General features: G+C 47.3%; 1 protein-coding gene across 1 annotated transcript; it reads left to right on the top strand.

The window, feature by feature from the left end:
* The first annotated feature begins 3,368 nt into the window (after nucleotides 1-3,368).
* TMX1 (thioredoxin related transmembrane protein 1) lies at nucleotides 3,369-10,829 on the top strand. The gene is made up of 8 exons (XM_054635135.2): nucleotides 3,369-3,572; nucleotides 3,652-3,767; nucleotides 4,764-4,809; nucleotides 5,369-5,497; nucleotides 7,347-7,392; nucleotides 7,471-7,572; nucleotides 7,823-7,895; nucleotides 8,267-10,829. Exons 1-8 carry the CDS (start codon nucleotides 3,412-3,414, stop codon nucleotides 8,443-8,445), a joined length of 852 nt encoding a protein of 283 aa, XP_054491110.2. The 5' UTR covers nucleotides 3,369-3,411; the 3' UTR covers nucleotides 8,446-10,829.
* Nucleotides 10,830-17,048: the final 6,219 nt, after the last annotated feature.

Raw genomic sequence — 17,048 nt, 5'->3', positions numbered from 1 at the left:
GCAGGAAAGGGAAGGTGACATTACCACAGGAGCTGGAGAAAAATCTGCGTTAAAGAAAGTATGTGCATATGGAAAAGGAGGTTCCTTCCCTGGAAATGCTTCAGGTGCTGAGGGACAGGAGTGAGCTGATGTGGGATTTGTCTGCTTGTTAACATTGACCTGCTCCCTGATTTCTGCTTGAGAATTAATCACTCAGGTGTGGTCTTTTTGAGGGTCCCCAGGACGAGGGGAGAGATGAGAATTTGACTCCATGTTCTCAGAAGGCAGATATATTATATTATATTATATTATATTATATTATATTATATTATATTATATTATATTATATTATATTATATTATATTATATTATATTATATTATATTATATTATATTATATTATATTATGCTATACTAAACTACACTAAAGAAAGAGAAAGGATACATCAGAAGGCTAAACAAGAATGAATAATAAAAACTTGTGACTCCTCAGAGCCTTGACACAGCTGGCTGTGATTGGCCATTAATTAAAAACAATTCACGTGTTTGGATAAGCAATCTCCAGACCACATTCCAGAGCAGCAAAACACGGAGAAGCTGGGGCTCCTCATCTTCCCAGGAGAAGAAATCCTGGCGAAGGGATTTTTCAGAAAACATCACGGTGACACTCAGGTGCTGTTCCTTTCTGCCATAAGTAAAGATCACAGAATCATGGAATGGTTTGGGTTGGAAGGAGCCTTAAATCCCACCCAGTTCCACCCTGTGCCATGGGCAGGGACAACTTCCACTGTCCCAGGTTACTCAAACCCCAATATCCAGCCTGGCCTTGGACACTTCCAGGGATCCAGGGGCAGCCACAGCTGCTCTGGGCAGCAGCAGAGGGAAGCTGTGGCTGTTCTCTATCCCAGACACACAGGTTGGATGGAGAAGGATTGGGGGTGATGGTTAATGAAAAACTCAACACAAGCCAGCAGTGTGTGCTCCCAGCCCATAAACCAATGGCCCCTAAATTGGGGAATACACTGAGGGGCTGGAGAGTGTGCAGAGAATGGAGCTGGGAAGGGAATGGAGCCCCAGGAGAGGCTGAGGGAGCTGGGCAGGGGCTGCAGAATCCCTGAGGGAGCTGGGCAGGGGCTGCAGAATCCCTGAGGGAGCTGGGCAGGGGCTCAGCCTGGAGCAAAGGAGGCTCAGGGGGCCCTTGTGGCTCTGCACAGCTCCTGCCAGGAGGGCACAGCCGGGGGGAACAGGGACAGGAGCAGAGGGAATGGCCTCAGGCTGGGCCAGGGCAGGGTTTAGGTTGGGTGTGAGGAAGAATTTCCTCACAGGAAGGGTTGTTAAGCATCAGAAGGGGCTGATCAGGGAATGGTGGAGTGCCCATCCCTGGAGGTGCCCAGGGAATTCCTGGAGGTGGCACTCAGTGCTCTGGGCTGGGTGATGCCGTGGGGACCGGGCACAGCTTGGACTCGATGACCTCGGAGATCATTTCCAACGGTAATGTGAAAAACGCCAATCACTTGTTTTTAAAATGTTAAAAGTTTAATAGTAATAAAATGGTTATAAAAATAGCAATAGAATTAGAGTAATAATATTTTGGATTAGGACAATATGAGACAATAGAAACAAAGAGTTACAGACATCCAGGTGCCTTTTCTGGGCAAAATAAGCCTGAAAAAGGCCCCACATTAATAGAGGATTAACCCTTAAAAACAACAGCCTGTTGGCTACTCACACACCTCATCCATGATGCAGAAATTCCATTCCAACACAGGATTCTGTCTGGGCAGTGTCAGCTTCTTCCTCTGAATCCTGATGGTGTCTCCAATCCTGAGCAAGGCAGAAGTTCATTTCTCCTGATAATGGAGCAATAAATTCTCTTTCTCTGAAAGATTCAGGTATCCTGTGGCTGCTATCTGGTGTGAGTACCTCATTCCTTTCTTTAAAAAAATATCCCACATACACAGTTTCTATTTTAACTACAAAAGTTACATTTAAACTACAAAACTACGTTTACAATCCTACTAAAATGTCAATACAGCGCTACCAATCAATATAACACATAGAGTAAATATCTGTGTAGAGCCACATTAATATGCACTTTTCACACTTAATGATTCTGTGATAAGGAGTAATGGGTGCAAACTGAAAGAAGGGATATTTAGGACATATAGAAGAAATCCTTCTGTCACTATAGGACACGAAATAACACGACACACACACATTGCTGTTTTCAAGGCAAAAAAAGAAAGTTTATTTTTTGACTCTAACATTTATAGATTTCTAAAAGTGACAGTGGATTGGAGGGTGAAAGCGCCACCTCTCCAATGACACCAGGCAAACTAACAGTTTATCAAATTTCTCCTTTTCTATAAAAGCACGTAAAACAATAAGTCATTTACAGAATGTGTGTGAGAAAGTTCATTACAAAAATGTAAACATCAGAAGGCTTAGAAAATCTTAAAAAATCAGGGTGACATCCTTCCCTGTGAGGGTGCTGAGGCCCTGGCACAGGTTACCCAACCATCCACGGCTGCCCCATCCCTGGTGTGCCATGGTGTGCCATGGGGTGGGACGAGTCGGGAATTCCATCCCTTCCAATCCTAACCCTTCCAGGATTGCAATCCTTTCCAATGCCAACCATTCCAGGATTGCAATCCTTTCCAATGCCAACCATTCCAGGATTCCAATCCATTCCAATCCCTTCCAATCCCAACCACTCCAGGATTCCAATCCCTTCCAATCCCAACCACTCCAGGATTCCAATCCCTTCTGATTCCAACCATCCTAGGATTCCAATCCATTCCAATCCCTTCCAATCCCAACCACTCCAGGATTCCAATCCCTTCCGATTCCGACCATCCTAGGATTCCATTCCAATCCCGACCATTCCAGGATTGCAATCCTTTCTGATTTCAATCCCTTCCAATCCCAACCGTTCCAGGATTCCAATCCCTTCCAATCCAGGACTGCAATCCCTTCCGACTCCAATCCCTAGCAATCCCGACCATTCCAGGATTGCAATACTTTCCGATTCCAGTCCCCTCCACTCCCAACCATTTCAGAATTGCAATCCCTTCCGATTCCAATCCCTTCTGATTCCAATCCCTCCCAATCCCAACCACTCCAGGATTTCAATCCCGACCATTCCAGGACTGCAATCCCTTCTGATTCCAACCCCTTCCGATCTCCACCACTCCAGGATTCCGATCCCTTCCCAATCCCGACCATTCCAGGATTCCAATCCCAACCATTTCAGGATTGCAATCCCTTCCGATTTCAATCCTGGCCATTTCAGGATTCCAATCCCTCCCATTCCAGGACTCCAGCCCCTCCCGATGCCCCGCTCTCCCGGTTCCCGGCGCCTCCTCCCCGTTGCCCTCAGGACGGGCCCGGCCGTGACGCGCCGGGAAGGCGGAAGGAGGGGGGGCGGCCCAAGATGGCGGCGCCGGGCCGGGCCGGGCCCGCGCTGAGGGCTCCGCTCTGCGCTCTGCTCTGCCTGGCGCTGGCCGCCGCCGCCCGGGGCAGGCCGAGCCCCGTGAAGGTGCTGTCGGACGGGATGTGGCGGGAGCTGCTGCAGGACGAGTGGATGGTGGAGTTGTGAGTGGGGAGCGGCGCGGCGGGGGTGCCGGGGCGGTGTGAGGGCTGTGTGGGTGACCGCGCTGTGCCGCTCCCGCAGCTACGCGCCCTGGTGCCCCGCCTGCGAGAACCTGCAGCCCGAGTGGGAGAAGTTCGCCGAGTGGGGAGAGGACCTGGGGGTCAACGTGGCCAAAGTGGATGTGACCGAGCAGCCGGGTGAGAGGGGCTGGGAAGGGCTCCCGAAGCCCCCCGGGATTTGGGGAGCTGAGGGGTTTGGGGGTGCTCGTCTCCGGTGTGTGCTTGTGGGAGGCAGGCAGAAATAATAGGGGTAATAAAAGTGTTTTACTCATCTCTAGCTGTGTGACTAAACGCCCTGATCTTGCTTAATAGGATCCCAGAATGTTTTGGTTGGGAGGGACCTTGAAGATCATCCCATTCCAACCCCTACCGCACCTTCCACCATCCCAGGGAGCTCCAAGCCCCGTCCAGCCTGGCCTTGGACACTCCCAGGGGTCCAGGGAAAGCTTCTCTGGGCACCCTGGGCCAGGTTCCACACAGGAACGAGACTGTCAGATAGTAGATCAAATAAGTATAATTGAATGAATAGAATAAACAAAATGCATAGACTATAATAGGTAAAAACAATGAGAGGTTTTGTCCAGAGCATGATTTCAAGGAGATTTTTGGCCATACTTTTAAAGTTTCAGCCTTGCCATTCCAGTCCCTCCTTTGGTTGGGAGAAGGGAGCGCAAACAATCTGCTCTGACTGTTCTGAGACTGTCCTGAAACTCTCCTGAAAATCTCCTGGAACTCTCCTGTCCCTGTGGGATTTGTAAGCCTGGCCTTCCCCACGCTGATCTCTTTCTCCAGAGCAGCTTTACTTTTGAAGCTTGCCTCACTTGGGTTATTTTCCTCAGGGTTTCTGGAGGCTGCAGATCCTGTTTGCAAAGGAGAGCCTCTCCCTCTGAAGAGCTGCAGCCAAAAGAGTCCAATGGAGCTGTTATCCCTGGATATCTCATTTTCCCCATGTTACTCTTTGTCCAGGGACCATTTTTTAAGTGTGTGCTGCTTTGACATGCACAAGGTTGTGTTGGATTGCATGGAAATATTGATACCCAGGCCTGCTGTTGTATTTTGGGGTGTTACAGCATTCCTTGCCTCTTTTTTTCCATAAAAATACTCAAAATACTCTTAAAATAACTTTCCTTACAGGGTTAAGTGGACGATTTATCATCACAGCCCTCCCTACCATCTATCAGTAAGTAGAAGGGGTTTTTTGGGGTGAGAGTGGGCATTTTTTTCTTCTTTTTTTTTGGCAAATAAATGAGATTTATTATGCTCTTTAAGAATAGGAGCTGCTTGTCACTGACACATCCACTGTCTCACCCACTGTGACCTTGTGCTGCCAGATGATTTCTTTTCCTTTCCCTTCAGGCCTTATTTATTCTGCCTTTTCATGGGTGTTTCTGTTTTGCAATCCTTTCTCTGTAGGTTGATCTTCAGTGCAGGTGTGTGGCAAGGGCTTTAGGAAGATCATTATCTTTTTTTTCTTTTTTTTTTTGTGGGATCACAGCCTAAAGCTAGCCAAGCTGTTTATGGAGTCAGTGTTCTGGAAATAACTTGGAGTAAGTCCAGGGTTTTGGAAAATGGTTTTTAGAGGCAATATCAGCTAAAAAAAAAAACTAACACTGAGAAAGTGAATGTGTAAAAAATAGACAAGGTGATGGGAGGAGGTTTGTTGGATGGAAACAAATGCTGCACTTGGTGCTTGGATCATATAAATAAAGGATTTGGGTGATGTTGTTGTTATTTTACAGCTGCAAAGATGGAGAGTTCAGGAGGTACCAGGGAGCAAGGAATAAAGCTGCCTTCATTAACTTCATCAGTGATGAGGAGTGGAAATCCATTGAACCAGTGTCCTCCTGGTTTGGTCCTTCCTCTTTCCTGTAAGCTTTGGGTTGGTTTTGTAACAATTTATTATCAAATGTCCTGAGGTGTGTCCTGCTCCCTGTTCCAGCTCTGTGTGGGCAGGAGTTGTGGGAATGTGTGGGTGTCCCAATTCTTCCTCAGCTGTGGCAGGGTTGTCACCATAGCAGGGGTGACCTGAGCATTGTCATCATAGCAGGGGTGACCTGAGCACTGTCACCACAGCAGGGGTGACCTGAGCACTGTCACCACAGCAGGGGTGACCTGAGGGTTGTCACCATAGCAGGGGTGACCTGAGCACTGTCACCACAGCAGGGGTGACCTGAGCATTGTCACCATAGCAGGGATGACCTGAGCACTGTCACCACAGCAGGGGTGACCTGAGCACTGTCACCATAGCAGGGGTGACCTGAGCACTGTCACCACAGCAGGGGTGACCTGAGCATTGTCACCATAGCAGAGGTGACCTGAGCACTGTCACCACAGCAGGGGTGTCCTGAGCACTGTCACCATAGCAGGGGTGACCTGAGCACTGTCACCATAGCAGGGGTGACCTGAGCACTGTCACCACAGCAGGGATGACCTGAGCACTGTCACCACAGCAGGGGTGACCTGAGGGTTGTCACCACAGCAGGGGTGACCTGAGCATTGTCACCATAGCAGGGGTGACCTGAGCACTGTCACCACAGCAGGGGTGACCTGAGCATTGTCACCATAGCAGGGGTGACCTGAGCACTGTCACCACAGCAGGGGTGACCTGAGCACTGTCACCACAGCAGAGGTGACCTGAGCATTGTCACCATAGTAGGGGTGACCTGAGGGTTGTCACCACAGCAGGGGTGACCTGAGCATTGTCACCATAGCAGGGGTGTCCCCAGCAAGGTTTACTTTAAAGCTTGAAGAGGTTTCCTAAACTCTTGTAGGGACCTTGCTGACCCTTGAAGTTTTTTGGTTTCTGATGGTTTTTGCCCTGCTAAATCCTGGGAAATTTCTTTCACTGTCTGGAGGAAATCACAAGGAAATTACAGAGGGATTCTCCATCAGGAACTGACAGGAAAAAGGGGATTGGGTTCAAACTGCCAAGGGAAATTTGGGTTTGATACATGCAAGGAATTCCTGGCTGTGAGGTTCTCTTACAAACTCTTACCCCATGCCAAGGAATGTGTGAAACTGGGTATTAATTCAGCATCAACAAGTTCTCTTATTATTTTCTGTACTCAGACACCAAACTTAAGTGTCTGAGGATCTCTCAGCTCTTATAACCTGATTTTCTTTTAATAGCTTAATTTTTTTTTTGTTTTAATAAAACCTCCTTGTGCTTCTTTCTTAGTATCTCCACTGGAGTTCCAGCTGGCTTCTCACAGAACATTGGTCCAGATAGAACAGAAAAGGGACTTGAAATTCACATGGATTAACTTTAACTTGGATTCAGCAGATCCAAGTTAAAGAAATCTGGGAATTTATAGCTGTGCATGTATGAGCTGAGGTTGTTTCACACAGGTTTGAGGCTGAAATTATGGCAAAGGGACAGGCAATGGAATTATCCAGGCAGGAAAGGGAAGGTGACATCATCACAGGAGCTGGGGGAAAATTTGTGTTTTAAGGTGTTCTCAGTGTTCTCTTTTTAAGATTTTAAAGTGTTCTCAGTGTTCTCTTTTTAAGATTTTAAGGTGTTCTCAGTGCTCTCTTTTTAAGATTTTAAGGTGTTCTCAGTGTTCTCTTTTTAAGATTTTAAAGTGTTCTCAGTGTTCTCTTTTTAAGATTTTAAGGTGTTCTCAGTGCTCTCTTTTTAAGATTTTAAGGTGTTCTCAGTGTTCTCTTTTTAAGATTTTAAGGTGTTCTCAGTTTCTCTTCTGTGCTTTGTTTCAGGATGAGCAGCATGTCAGCATTGTTCAAGTTGTCCATGTGGATCAGGGTATTTGCTTACATCCCCACTTCATTTCCTCCTCAATATGAAATCAGCTCTTTCTGAAATAATTCTCTTTTATTCTAGCATGGCCATGGCTATTTGACAGAAAACCTTGGAATGCCAGTCTGGGGCTCCTATGCAGTTTTTGGATTGGCCACTCTGTTCTTAGGAATGGTTCTGGGACTTGTAAGTGCAGCCCTTGGGGCTGAGGGTGGCTTGGTTACACTTGTGCTGCCTCCACCTCAATTTTGGGGTGGTTTTGGGGTACCCTGAGCTGGAACACAGGGATGGGGACAGGATGGGGTCCCCATAATCCAAGGGGAACCTGGATGGGATCCACCTGAGGGTAAATGCTTAGACTTGATCTGGAAATTTTCCATCCTAAACAATTGCAATAAATGTTTGGGAGTTTCACCCTGGGTTTCTTTGGTTTCAGATGATGGTGTTCCTGGCAGACTGCATCTGTCCCTCCAAAAGGCACAGACCACCACAGCTCCAGCCTCAGCCAAGTAAGCCCACAGCAAACTTCTGATTCAGTGAAGCTGTTTGATAAATCTTATTTGGAGAAAATATTAAAGAAATCCTGGTGTCTGCAGGATGTGACGTGGAGTGGAGAACTTTGCATTTGGGATTGATGCCTCGCCCTTAGGGTTTATAATGGGTTGGGATTTGCTATTTAGTAAAGCTGGGGTATTTTTAAAACTGGTTTTAGGGATAGAAAAAATTTTGAGAGCATTTTCATACCTGAAAGACATGAAATTCCACATGGGCAGGGAGAGGAAATGGAGTGGAGCTCTCAGTGTCACTGTGCTTGCCCGTGATGTTAAAAAAGTGGATTTTACTTTGCTATTTACTTGTGTGTTTTTCCTTTCTCCTCGAGGGAAACAAGGTCCAGAGTCAGCTCATCTGCTGAAGAACAGGTATGAAGAGCAGGAGGGAGATGAGGGAGATATCTCAGATGAGGAAACAGAGGGGAAGGAGGGGAGCAAGAGAGACTCATCCCCGAGCGGTGTCCGGCAGCGCCCCGTGCCCGGTGCTGCTCCTCTGGAGAAATCTTAGCTGCATTTGCACCAGGATTAGTGCTTGAGTCAGCCACTCAAAGGGAGAGCAATGTCACATCCTCCAGCTTGAAGAGAAGAAATGACTCCTGGCTTGGTAATGTTGCTGCATTTCATCAATTCGGAGGAAATAATAACAATAAAATAAAAAAAGCATCAGGTATTCCAAAGGAAAAGTTGCTGTTGCAAATGGCTGGAACTTCTCCTGTCTGTGTGCAGAGAAGTGCCAAGGAATGATTGCTGGGGCTTCTGGGATGATTTGTTCCCTAGGGATTATTAGGAAGAGAATGTAAACCAGAGTCATTCCTGCATTAGAGAGCATTAGCAAGGAAAATGCACTCACCTGGTTGTTGCTTAAACCTCCCAAAAGGGTTCCCTGCTCTTATACTGTTTGTCAGTATAAATTTCTAGCTGTGCCCTGAAGAAATGCTGAGGGAAAAGTTCCTTTAGTTATGGACCTAAAATTCCTTTAGTTTAGGCTTTTTATGAGACAAAAACTGCCTTTTGCTATGACAATGAGTGCTACAAACCCCCCCAACCTCTTTTCTTACAAAGAGCTGATGGAACTTAGCACAAGCACTCCTGCAGTGGGATCCTCTGGCTGTCCAGAACCCTGCTGCTTGCATCCATTTCTTCCAGAAAAAGCTGTAGAAAACTCTCTGAGCTTCTTGGCAAAGTAGTTTTCCTCTAGGAACAAGTGACAAGCAGCACCTTGAAGTCTTGTCTGTCTCTGTGACTCCATAGTTTACACACAGGGTTCTCTGTGCAAATCCTCTCCATTCCTCCTCCTGGATGCCAGCAGGGCTCTGCTTGTTTTTAATCCATCATTTCTTACTCAAATCTTGCTGCAGATCCATGCAGGCTGTACCTGGCCTCAAGTTAAAATAACTCCTTTCTATTTCTTTTTTTTTTCCTCCTGTTTTCACAAAATCATTTTGAAACATTAAACCTGAATTTTTTTCTTGGAAAAAAAAAAGAAAAAAAAATTAGTTTACTCTTGTCTGTATGGTGTTTGTTTTCACTCTGTATAGAAATAAAAAGAATGCACATGCCCTTTGGACCAGTGTTGTAAAGAGTTTTCCATATTCTTTTGATTCAATTCCAAAGTTTTTGCAAGGGAAGGATGAGCCTAATACTGAGCACATTTAGATTTTTTTGCCAAGCTTGTTTCTGATTTTTTTTTTTGTTTGTTTGTTTAGCTTTATGGGTTCTTAGCTTTTATTTGTAGTTATTTAGGTTTTTTAGTGTTTAGTTTTTAGTTGTAGTTATTTAGTGGCTTTTTTTTTAATTGCCCATCTGACTTCTTCCCCTTTTTTTGTTTCTTTTCTCTACATTGGTGCTCTGGAATGACTTGACTTCAGTGCTGTGTGTTAGAAAGATAAACTGGTGTTTGAAAGGGTCTTTTTGGCTAAAATCTGTCCTTTTTTAAAGCTAAAACCTCTCCTGGTGTTGGGATGAAGACCACTGTGTGCCAGAATTGCCCTTAAGGTATTGGTTTTGTGGAATTGCCTTAAATTCTCTAAAAGTTCCCATCTCTGAGCCTTTGTCACTGATAAATAAAGCAATAAATAAAGAAATACTGAGGAGAAGTAGCAGCACTGCCTTGGATCAGTGGTGGTTTTGCAGTTTGGAGAGGGCTTGAGGAGACAGAAGAGCTGTAGCTGGTAGGAAAAAGTGTTGAGTTGATTGAAAAGCTGAACTCTGCTCACTCCACTTGGGATATATTTCAATGTAGCTTTTCTAAGTGCACAGGTTTTTAATTTTTCAGTTACAACCAAACTTGGTGAAATACAGAGAGGACACCCTGCTGACTTGTGGCAAACTTCTCATTTTAAAAGAACACCCAACCTTTCCTTTGTTGTGCTGGACTTGTGGGCTCCTGCTTGAACAAGAACTTCCAGCAGGAATTTACATTTTTTTTTTTTTCTCTGCCTGCTGCTCACTTCTCCCTGCCTTAGGCACAGACCCAAACCCCAAACCTGCCTCGTGGGGGTGACTGTTCCCAGCTGTGCAGCTCCTGCTTGGATTGTCCACAGGCAGCCTCTGCTGATCTCTGCTAATCTCACCCTGCAGATTTTGCAGAATATTATGGTTTTGTCCTGTGAATATTTAAGTTCCTTGATTGATTTTTTTTTTGTTTGTTTGTTTTAAAGATCTCTATTCCAAAGATGTTTACTGAGGCTGAGTGGTGTAACCTGAGTGTAAGAGCCTGTCCTTTGTGTGTTTTGATGTTGCCTGAATATCAATTTTGTAAAAACCACAATGCCCTTTCCATATCACCTGGACCAGGCCTGTTTTCATTCCAGAAAGAATTAATGACAATAATGTAACAACAATTTTGTTTTTCAGAGAGTCTTCAAGTAAAAAATAACCACCAGCTTTGGATTCCTGTGTTTGTGTCTTTTTTTTGTTTTTTTTTTTTAATTGCTCAGGTTCTTGCTGCTTAGTCATGAAACAGCTGCTTCCATGGATAAAAATTATAACCCTGAAGATATAAAAATGTTTTTTTGAAAAGTCAGGTGTGAACAATAATTCAAAGTAAAGCTGTGATTTTTTAGTCAAGACTGGCTTGGGTACCTCACCTTGATAGATGGTTCCAATGGTTTGGGAAGGAGCTTTCACTCATGCCAGGCTTAGCCAGAAATGGTAATAAAATGTGGTTTTCTGTAGCAGAAAATGTAGGCTGGAGTTGACAAATGACGTTTAAAATGAATTTCTTTGGTGGCTGCTTTCCTTTCTGTGGTTGCGTGAAACACTGCCAGGGGTGTGGGAGCTGCAGCTGGGCCCTCCCCCAAGCCCAGCAGCTGAAGGGATCAGCACTCTGGGATTAATCCTGGAGTGGGAAGCTTAATTCCAGCTGCTGGCAGCTCTGAAGTGAAGGAGGCTGCTTGGGGAGGAGACAAATCCAGGCAAGGAATGCTCAGGGTGTTCTGAGTTACAGCCAGTTCCTTCCCTCCATCCCTGCCCTTGGGGGTGTGGAATTTCCTGGAAAAGTGCAATAATGCTCTTAGCTCCACCCTGACAGGGGTAAGGAATTGAGAATTCCACAGGCACTCAGGGGATGCTCATGGGAACCTCACTCCCCTCCTCTTCCTCTCAGTGAGATGCATCCAACAGGGAGTAACAGCAGAAGGAAAAAAACCTAGGGGAAAAAACCAAGGGAAAAGTCAAACTGAAATGTGGGTATTAAAATGCTTGGGAATGGCCTGATAGGAAGGAAATGTCTGGGAATTGCTGGCAGTTGGTGTTTGCCAGATTGCCCAAGGCTGGGTTGGACATCAGTGGTTTCAGTTGTGATAATGCTTGGTGGGGAAGGAGACATTTCAGTGTTTAGCCCTGGTTTAGAAACACCAAATTCAATCTCAATTTTAAGGTTTCTTTGCTTTAAGAAGGGCGAATTGTCTCTCCTGCAGGTGTCTTGTCCTTGGTTTGGCCTGGACAACATCACCTTTGGCCCTTCCCTGAGTTTATTCCATGGCTGATTCCCCACTCTTGGTCCAGCTTTACTTTACCTTCCAAACTCCCTACTTTGATTAATCCAGTGACTTTCCAGAAGAATTTCTGCCTGAACCTCCCCTTTTCCCTCACTTTTCCCTGCTTGAAACGTCCCAGCCACAAATTTCACTTCCCTTCAGCATTGCTTACAGAAATTCCCTTTCACTGCAAGGCAGATCCAAAAGGACAACTTTTAGGTCCTTGGAATTCTGCCTGCCCCAGATGGGTTCCCAAAAACCAGGAGGAATCCAGGAGGGGTTGAGGTGGATGTGGCTGATGTGTGAGGGATGTCCTTGCAGTGAGGGCAGGTTCTGAAATCCTTTGAACATCAGAGGGGGGGAAAGCACCACTGAAATCTGGGTGTCTCTAAAAGGTTTTTTTCTATGTGTATTAAAAGGTTTTTTAGTGTGTATCTAAAAGGTTGTTTTCTAAATTAAATTACAATTTATTTACAAATTTATTACAAATTTATTTACAAATTTATTACAATTTCTACCAAGAAGTTTTAAACTGCAAAGTGAGACAGCATCAATGCAAGGTCACTATTAAAGATAATATTTTTCTCAGCTGTGCTTTTCCTTCCAGAGTCTTTGTTTTGCTGAGCCTGGACCTCAGTGCCCTTTTCCCCTCCATTTGTGTGACTGCTGATTCCTCAGGAAGATTCTCTCTGAATTTTCCTTTCAATTCCTTGGCACATGGATGTATCAAGAATCAAGGGAAAGAGTAAAGACTTCTGGGATAAATTGTTTTCCAAGGATAAGTAGCCATTTCTCCCTCTTCCTCCTTTTCTCACCCATTGTCAAATATTTGGGAAGTGTTTGAAGTGTGGTCTTAGACAGATTCCTTTTTCCTTTCCTGAAATTTCCTTTCCTTTCCTGAAATTTTCTTTCCTGAAATTTCCTGAAATTTCCTTTCCTGAAATTTCCTTTCGTTTCCTGAAATTTCCTGAAATTTTCTTTCCTTTCCTGAAATTTCCTTTCATTTCCTGAAATTTCCTTTCCTGAAATTTCCTTTCCTTTCTTGAAATTTCCTTTCCTTTCTTGAAATTTCTTTTCCTGAAATTCCCTTCCCTTCCCTTCCCTTCCCTTCCCTTCCCTTCCCTTCCCTTCCCTTCCCTTCCCTTCCCTTCCCTTCCCTTCCCTTCCCTTCCCTTCCCTTCCCTTCCCGTGTTCCCAGGAGCAGGAATGTCACCCCATGTGCCCCCTTAGGACAGCACACGTGCCTGTCTCCAGAATCCCCAAGTTTTTGGGATGCTGCAGGATCTGCTGTGAGCAGCACTGCCACAACTCCGGAGCTGATGGATGAAATCCCTGCGTGAGGAGGAATAAAAGCCCAAGAATATTCCTGAGATCCCCATGGTCCAGGGAGGACACTCTGGGTGTAATCCCGGTGGGTTTGGCTCTGTCAGGCTGATGGGTGTGTGACAACTTGCTGAGGGAGCTGCCAGCTTGATGCATCACTTGTCAGGTGATGGACCCTTCCCAGTCCATCTCCTTCCCGATCCATCCCTTTCCTGATCCATCCCCATCCCGATCCATCCCCATCCTGATCCATCCCTATGTTGATCCCTTTCCTGATCCATCTCCTACCTGATCCATCCCTTGCCTGATCCCTTTCCTGATCCATCCCTTCCCCAATCCATCCCTTTCCTGATCCCTTTCCCGATCCCTTTCTGATCCATCCCCTGCCTGATCCATCCCCTTCTCAATCCATCCCTTTCCTGATTCCCTTCCTGATCCATCCCTTCCCCAATCCATCCCCTTTCCCGATCCATCCCCTTCCTGATCCACCCCTTTCCCGATTCATCTCTTTCCTGATCTATCCCCTTCCTGTTCCCTTTCCCGATCCATCCCCTTCCCGATCCTTTTCCCAACCCATCCCTTTCCCGATCCATCCCTTTCCTGTGTGCCGGCAGTTTATATACAGACACAAACGGGACGGGGCCGCTATGACAAGCGTCCCCAACATTTCCCAATCCCCTTCCTGGTCCACCCCTTTCCCAGTCCATCCCTTTCCCAATCGATCCCCTTCCCGATCCACCCCTTTCCCGATCCATCCCTTTCCCGATCCATCCCTTTCCCGATCCATCCCTTTCCCGATCCATCCCCTTTCCCCATCCATCCCCGCGAGCAGCGATGCTGCAGCCAAAGCCCCTCTGCCTGGGATCTGAGCTTTCCCTGGAGTTCTCCTCCTGTTTTCTCGGTCAGGAGAGCCAACACCGAACCCTGGCCCCGGGGGAAGAGTTGTTTTGTTGGGATGCTCCGCTGGAATTCCGCAGCCAGGACTGAAACTCCATCCACCATGGGGTGGTGCAGTGAGACCTCGCAGGGAGGGAGAGGCGGCCAGCGCAACCCCTCGGCACAAACGCGGTGCAGAAACCTTTAAAATCGGGGTTTTTGTAAGATTTCCCGATTGAAATCCCTCCCGTGGCCGCTGAAGATGCCTCATTTGCCTCCTGCACGCCCAGGAAAGGGAGAAGCCGGGTGGAGCCGGGTGAAATTGGGGCTGGATCTGGCTGCAGGGCAGGGTGGGGAATGTGCAGGTGGGGCTCCCTCCTCCTGCCTCGGGAGGAGCTCCGGGACATCACTCTCTGCTTCTGTTTAGGATAATTAGGAGTTTAGGATAATTAGGGCTAATAGTTAATGCTCCTCACGCTAATAATGCTCTAGCCTGGGTGTGCTTAAATAGATTTTTATTTTTAAAAAGTACTTTAAAAAGAGTTTTGGAGCACATTTCCTAAAGAGCTGCTCCAACCTGACCCCAGAGTTGTGGAAGAGGTGAGGCCAGAGGAGGAAGAGAAAGGAACCATCCGACCACGTGGTGGCAACGTGGAGATGCTACAGAAGGATTGCTTGGATTGCTGTGCTTCCCTGAAGGAATTTTCACTTCTTCAGAGACACCTGAAGTTAATTTATGGCTTAAAAGAGGGTGGTAAAAGCAGGAAGGTAAATATCTTCAGCTGTGTCACCTGACCCTGTGGATGCCCACAGTGGGGTGGACCAAACAAATGGAAAAAAGCAGGTTTTTATGGAGAGAGCTTTCTTTTTTATGGAGAGAGAGTTTTGCTGAGACCTTTCTGAATGAAAGGATGTCAGGAAATGAATAATTAAGGCTGAGCCAGAGGAAGTGCAGAGGGAAGGCACCTGGCAGCAGGATGGGGTTTGGCTGAGGTAATGACAGCACAAATCTCCAACTCCTGCTCTGGGCTTCCCACAGATGGATTTGTTTTGTGGAAAGATTGAGACCATCACTTGGATTTCCAGGCCTGGCAGTGAACATTGAGACGCTGGGAAGCTGAGGAGAGATTTTATGGTCTCCACAATGCCCTGACAGGAGGAGGCAGCCAGGTGGGATTCAGGCTCTGCTCCCAGGGACAGGGACAGGGTGAGAGGAAACGGCCTCAGGTCATGGCAGGGGAGGTTCAGGTTGGATATGAGGAAGAATTTCCTCATGGAAAGGATGGTCAAGCATTGGAACTTCCCAGGGAGGTGGTGGAGTCCCAAATCCCTAGAGGGATTTAAAATCCATGTGGATGTGGCACTTGGGGACATGGGACAGTGGTGGCCTTGGCAGTGCTGAGGAAACACTTGGACTTGATGGTCTTAGAGGGCTTTTCCAACCTCAATAATTCCATGATTCCGTGGAAGCTGCCCAGAACATGCTGTCTTCTATGGCAGGTCATCCACAGGTGCATCCTCAAAACCTGGTGGGATTTCCCTTGCCCAGCTCTGTCCTGACTTTCCCCACTGAGTGCTGGACCAGGAGGAGGGAGCCAGCAGAGAAGGGAGCCTGGGAAGGCAGCAGGCTGCTGCTGGCTCTGTGGGGCAGGAGATGGGAGAACTCCAGGGCAGGAGCAGCGTTTTGGCTGCTCCAGGGAGAGCTGGGCCGCTCTGTGTATGCTTCTTGTTGGAATTCTGTGGAATTCTGTGCGGTGCTCGGAGGGCAAGAAAGGCTCTGGAATGGGCAGGTGCTGAGCAGTGCTGCCCTGGGGCTCTGCCTGTGCTGCAGCTGCAGCTCTCTGGATTTTCTGCCCTGGGAATGAACATAACAAACCAGTTTTCTCCTCAGGGCAGCACGTCAGGGATTTTTTCCCCTCTGTTTGCTGCGGCGCCGGGGGCCAAACGCGGCAGTGCCCAGGCCTGGCGTGCGTGTCCCAGCGGGATCCCTGGAGCTGCCAGCAAGGCTGGGCTCTGCCCCTGCATGTCCTGGGGGGCCACAATGACCTGGTGCCACCTGGCCTGTGCCATGTGACAGGTGTGACCCGTGGGGATGTGCCCACCTTGGACCTGGGACTGCTGAAAATGGATGGAATGGGGGAGCACGGGGAACAATCCTGCCCTGGAAGGAGGATAAGGGAAGGCAGCCTTGGTGCTTAAGTTTGGTGTTCAGAAGAGCACCAAGAGAACACCTGGAGAAGGGAAGGATCCAGGGAGACTTTAAAACCTTTCCAGTGCCTAAAGGGGCCCCAAAAGAGCTGGAGAGGGACTTGGGACAAGGCATGGAGGGACAGGACAAGGGAGGATGACTTTAAGCTGGAAAAGGGTAGATGTGGAATATTGGGAAGGAGTTCCTGGCTGTGAGGGTGGGCAGGCCCTGGCACAGGGTGCCCAGAGCAGCTGTGGCTGCCCCTGGATCCCTGGAAGTGCCCAAGCCAGGCTGGATGGGGTTTGGAGCAGCCTGGGACAGTGGAAGGTGTCCCTGCCATGGCAGGGGTGGCACTGGGTGTTCTTTAAGGTCCCTTCCAATCCCAAAAGTTCTATGACTCTGTGAAATCCCTCATTGCTGAGTTTTGAGGTAAGACTTTCTCCATAGTGTCTTTGCCATATATTACCTGTATTGATTGTCTGCTGGCTCCAGTAACTGGGAATGGGCAGAACAAAGCCACAAACCAGTTCAGTGCTGCTTCCCACCACACAGGAGCGCATGGAGCTGGACTTGGTGACCCCTGTGTGTTCCTTCCAACTCAGGACACTCTGTGCTCCTCTTCTGTGATTCTGTGACATTTTTAGGAGATCTTTCCAGACCCCCATGAGCTGCAGGAGGAGCTTGGTGATCCCTGCATGCAGAGCAGCTCCAGCATGGAGCTGTTTCCAGGTCCTGCTTCATCCA

The sequence above is a fragment of the Agelaius phoeniceus genome, chromosome 6, assembly GCF_051311805.1.
Source record: "Agelaius phoeniceus isolate bAgePho1 chromosome 6, bAgePho1.hap1, whole genome shotgun sequence".
Classification (NCBI taxonomy): domain Eukaryota; kingdom Metazoa; phylum Chordata; class Aves; order Passeriformes; family Icteridae; genus Agelaius; species Agelaius phoeniceus.
This window is presented reverse-complemented; position numbering and strand designations above follow the sequence as displayed.

Excerpts from the sequence above, each read along its gene's own strand:
- TMX1 (XM_054635135.2), top strand. The coding sequence starts at position 3,412 with ATGGCGGCGCCGGGCCGGGCCGGGCCCGCGCTGAGGGCTCCGCTCTGC. Across the intron at positions 3,573-3,651 it reads GACGAGTGGATGGTGGAGTT|CTACGCGCCCTGGTGCCCCG; the intron begins GTGAGTGGGGAG and ends CCGCTCCCGCAG. Across the intron at positions 7,393-7,470 it reads AGTTGTCCATGTGGATCAGG|CATGGCCATGGCTATTTGAC; the intron begins GTATTTGCTTAC and ends CTTTTATTCTAG.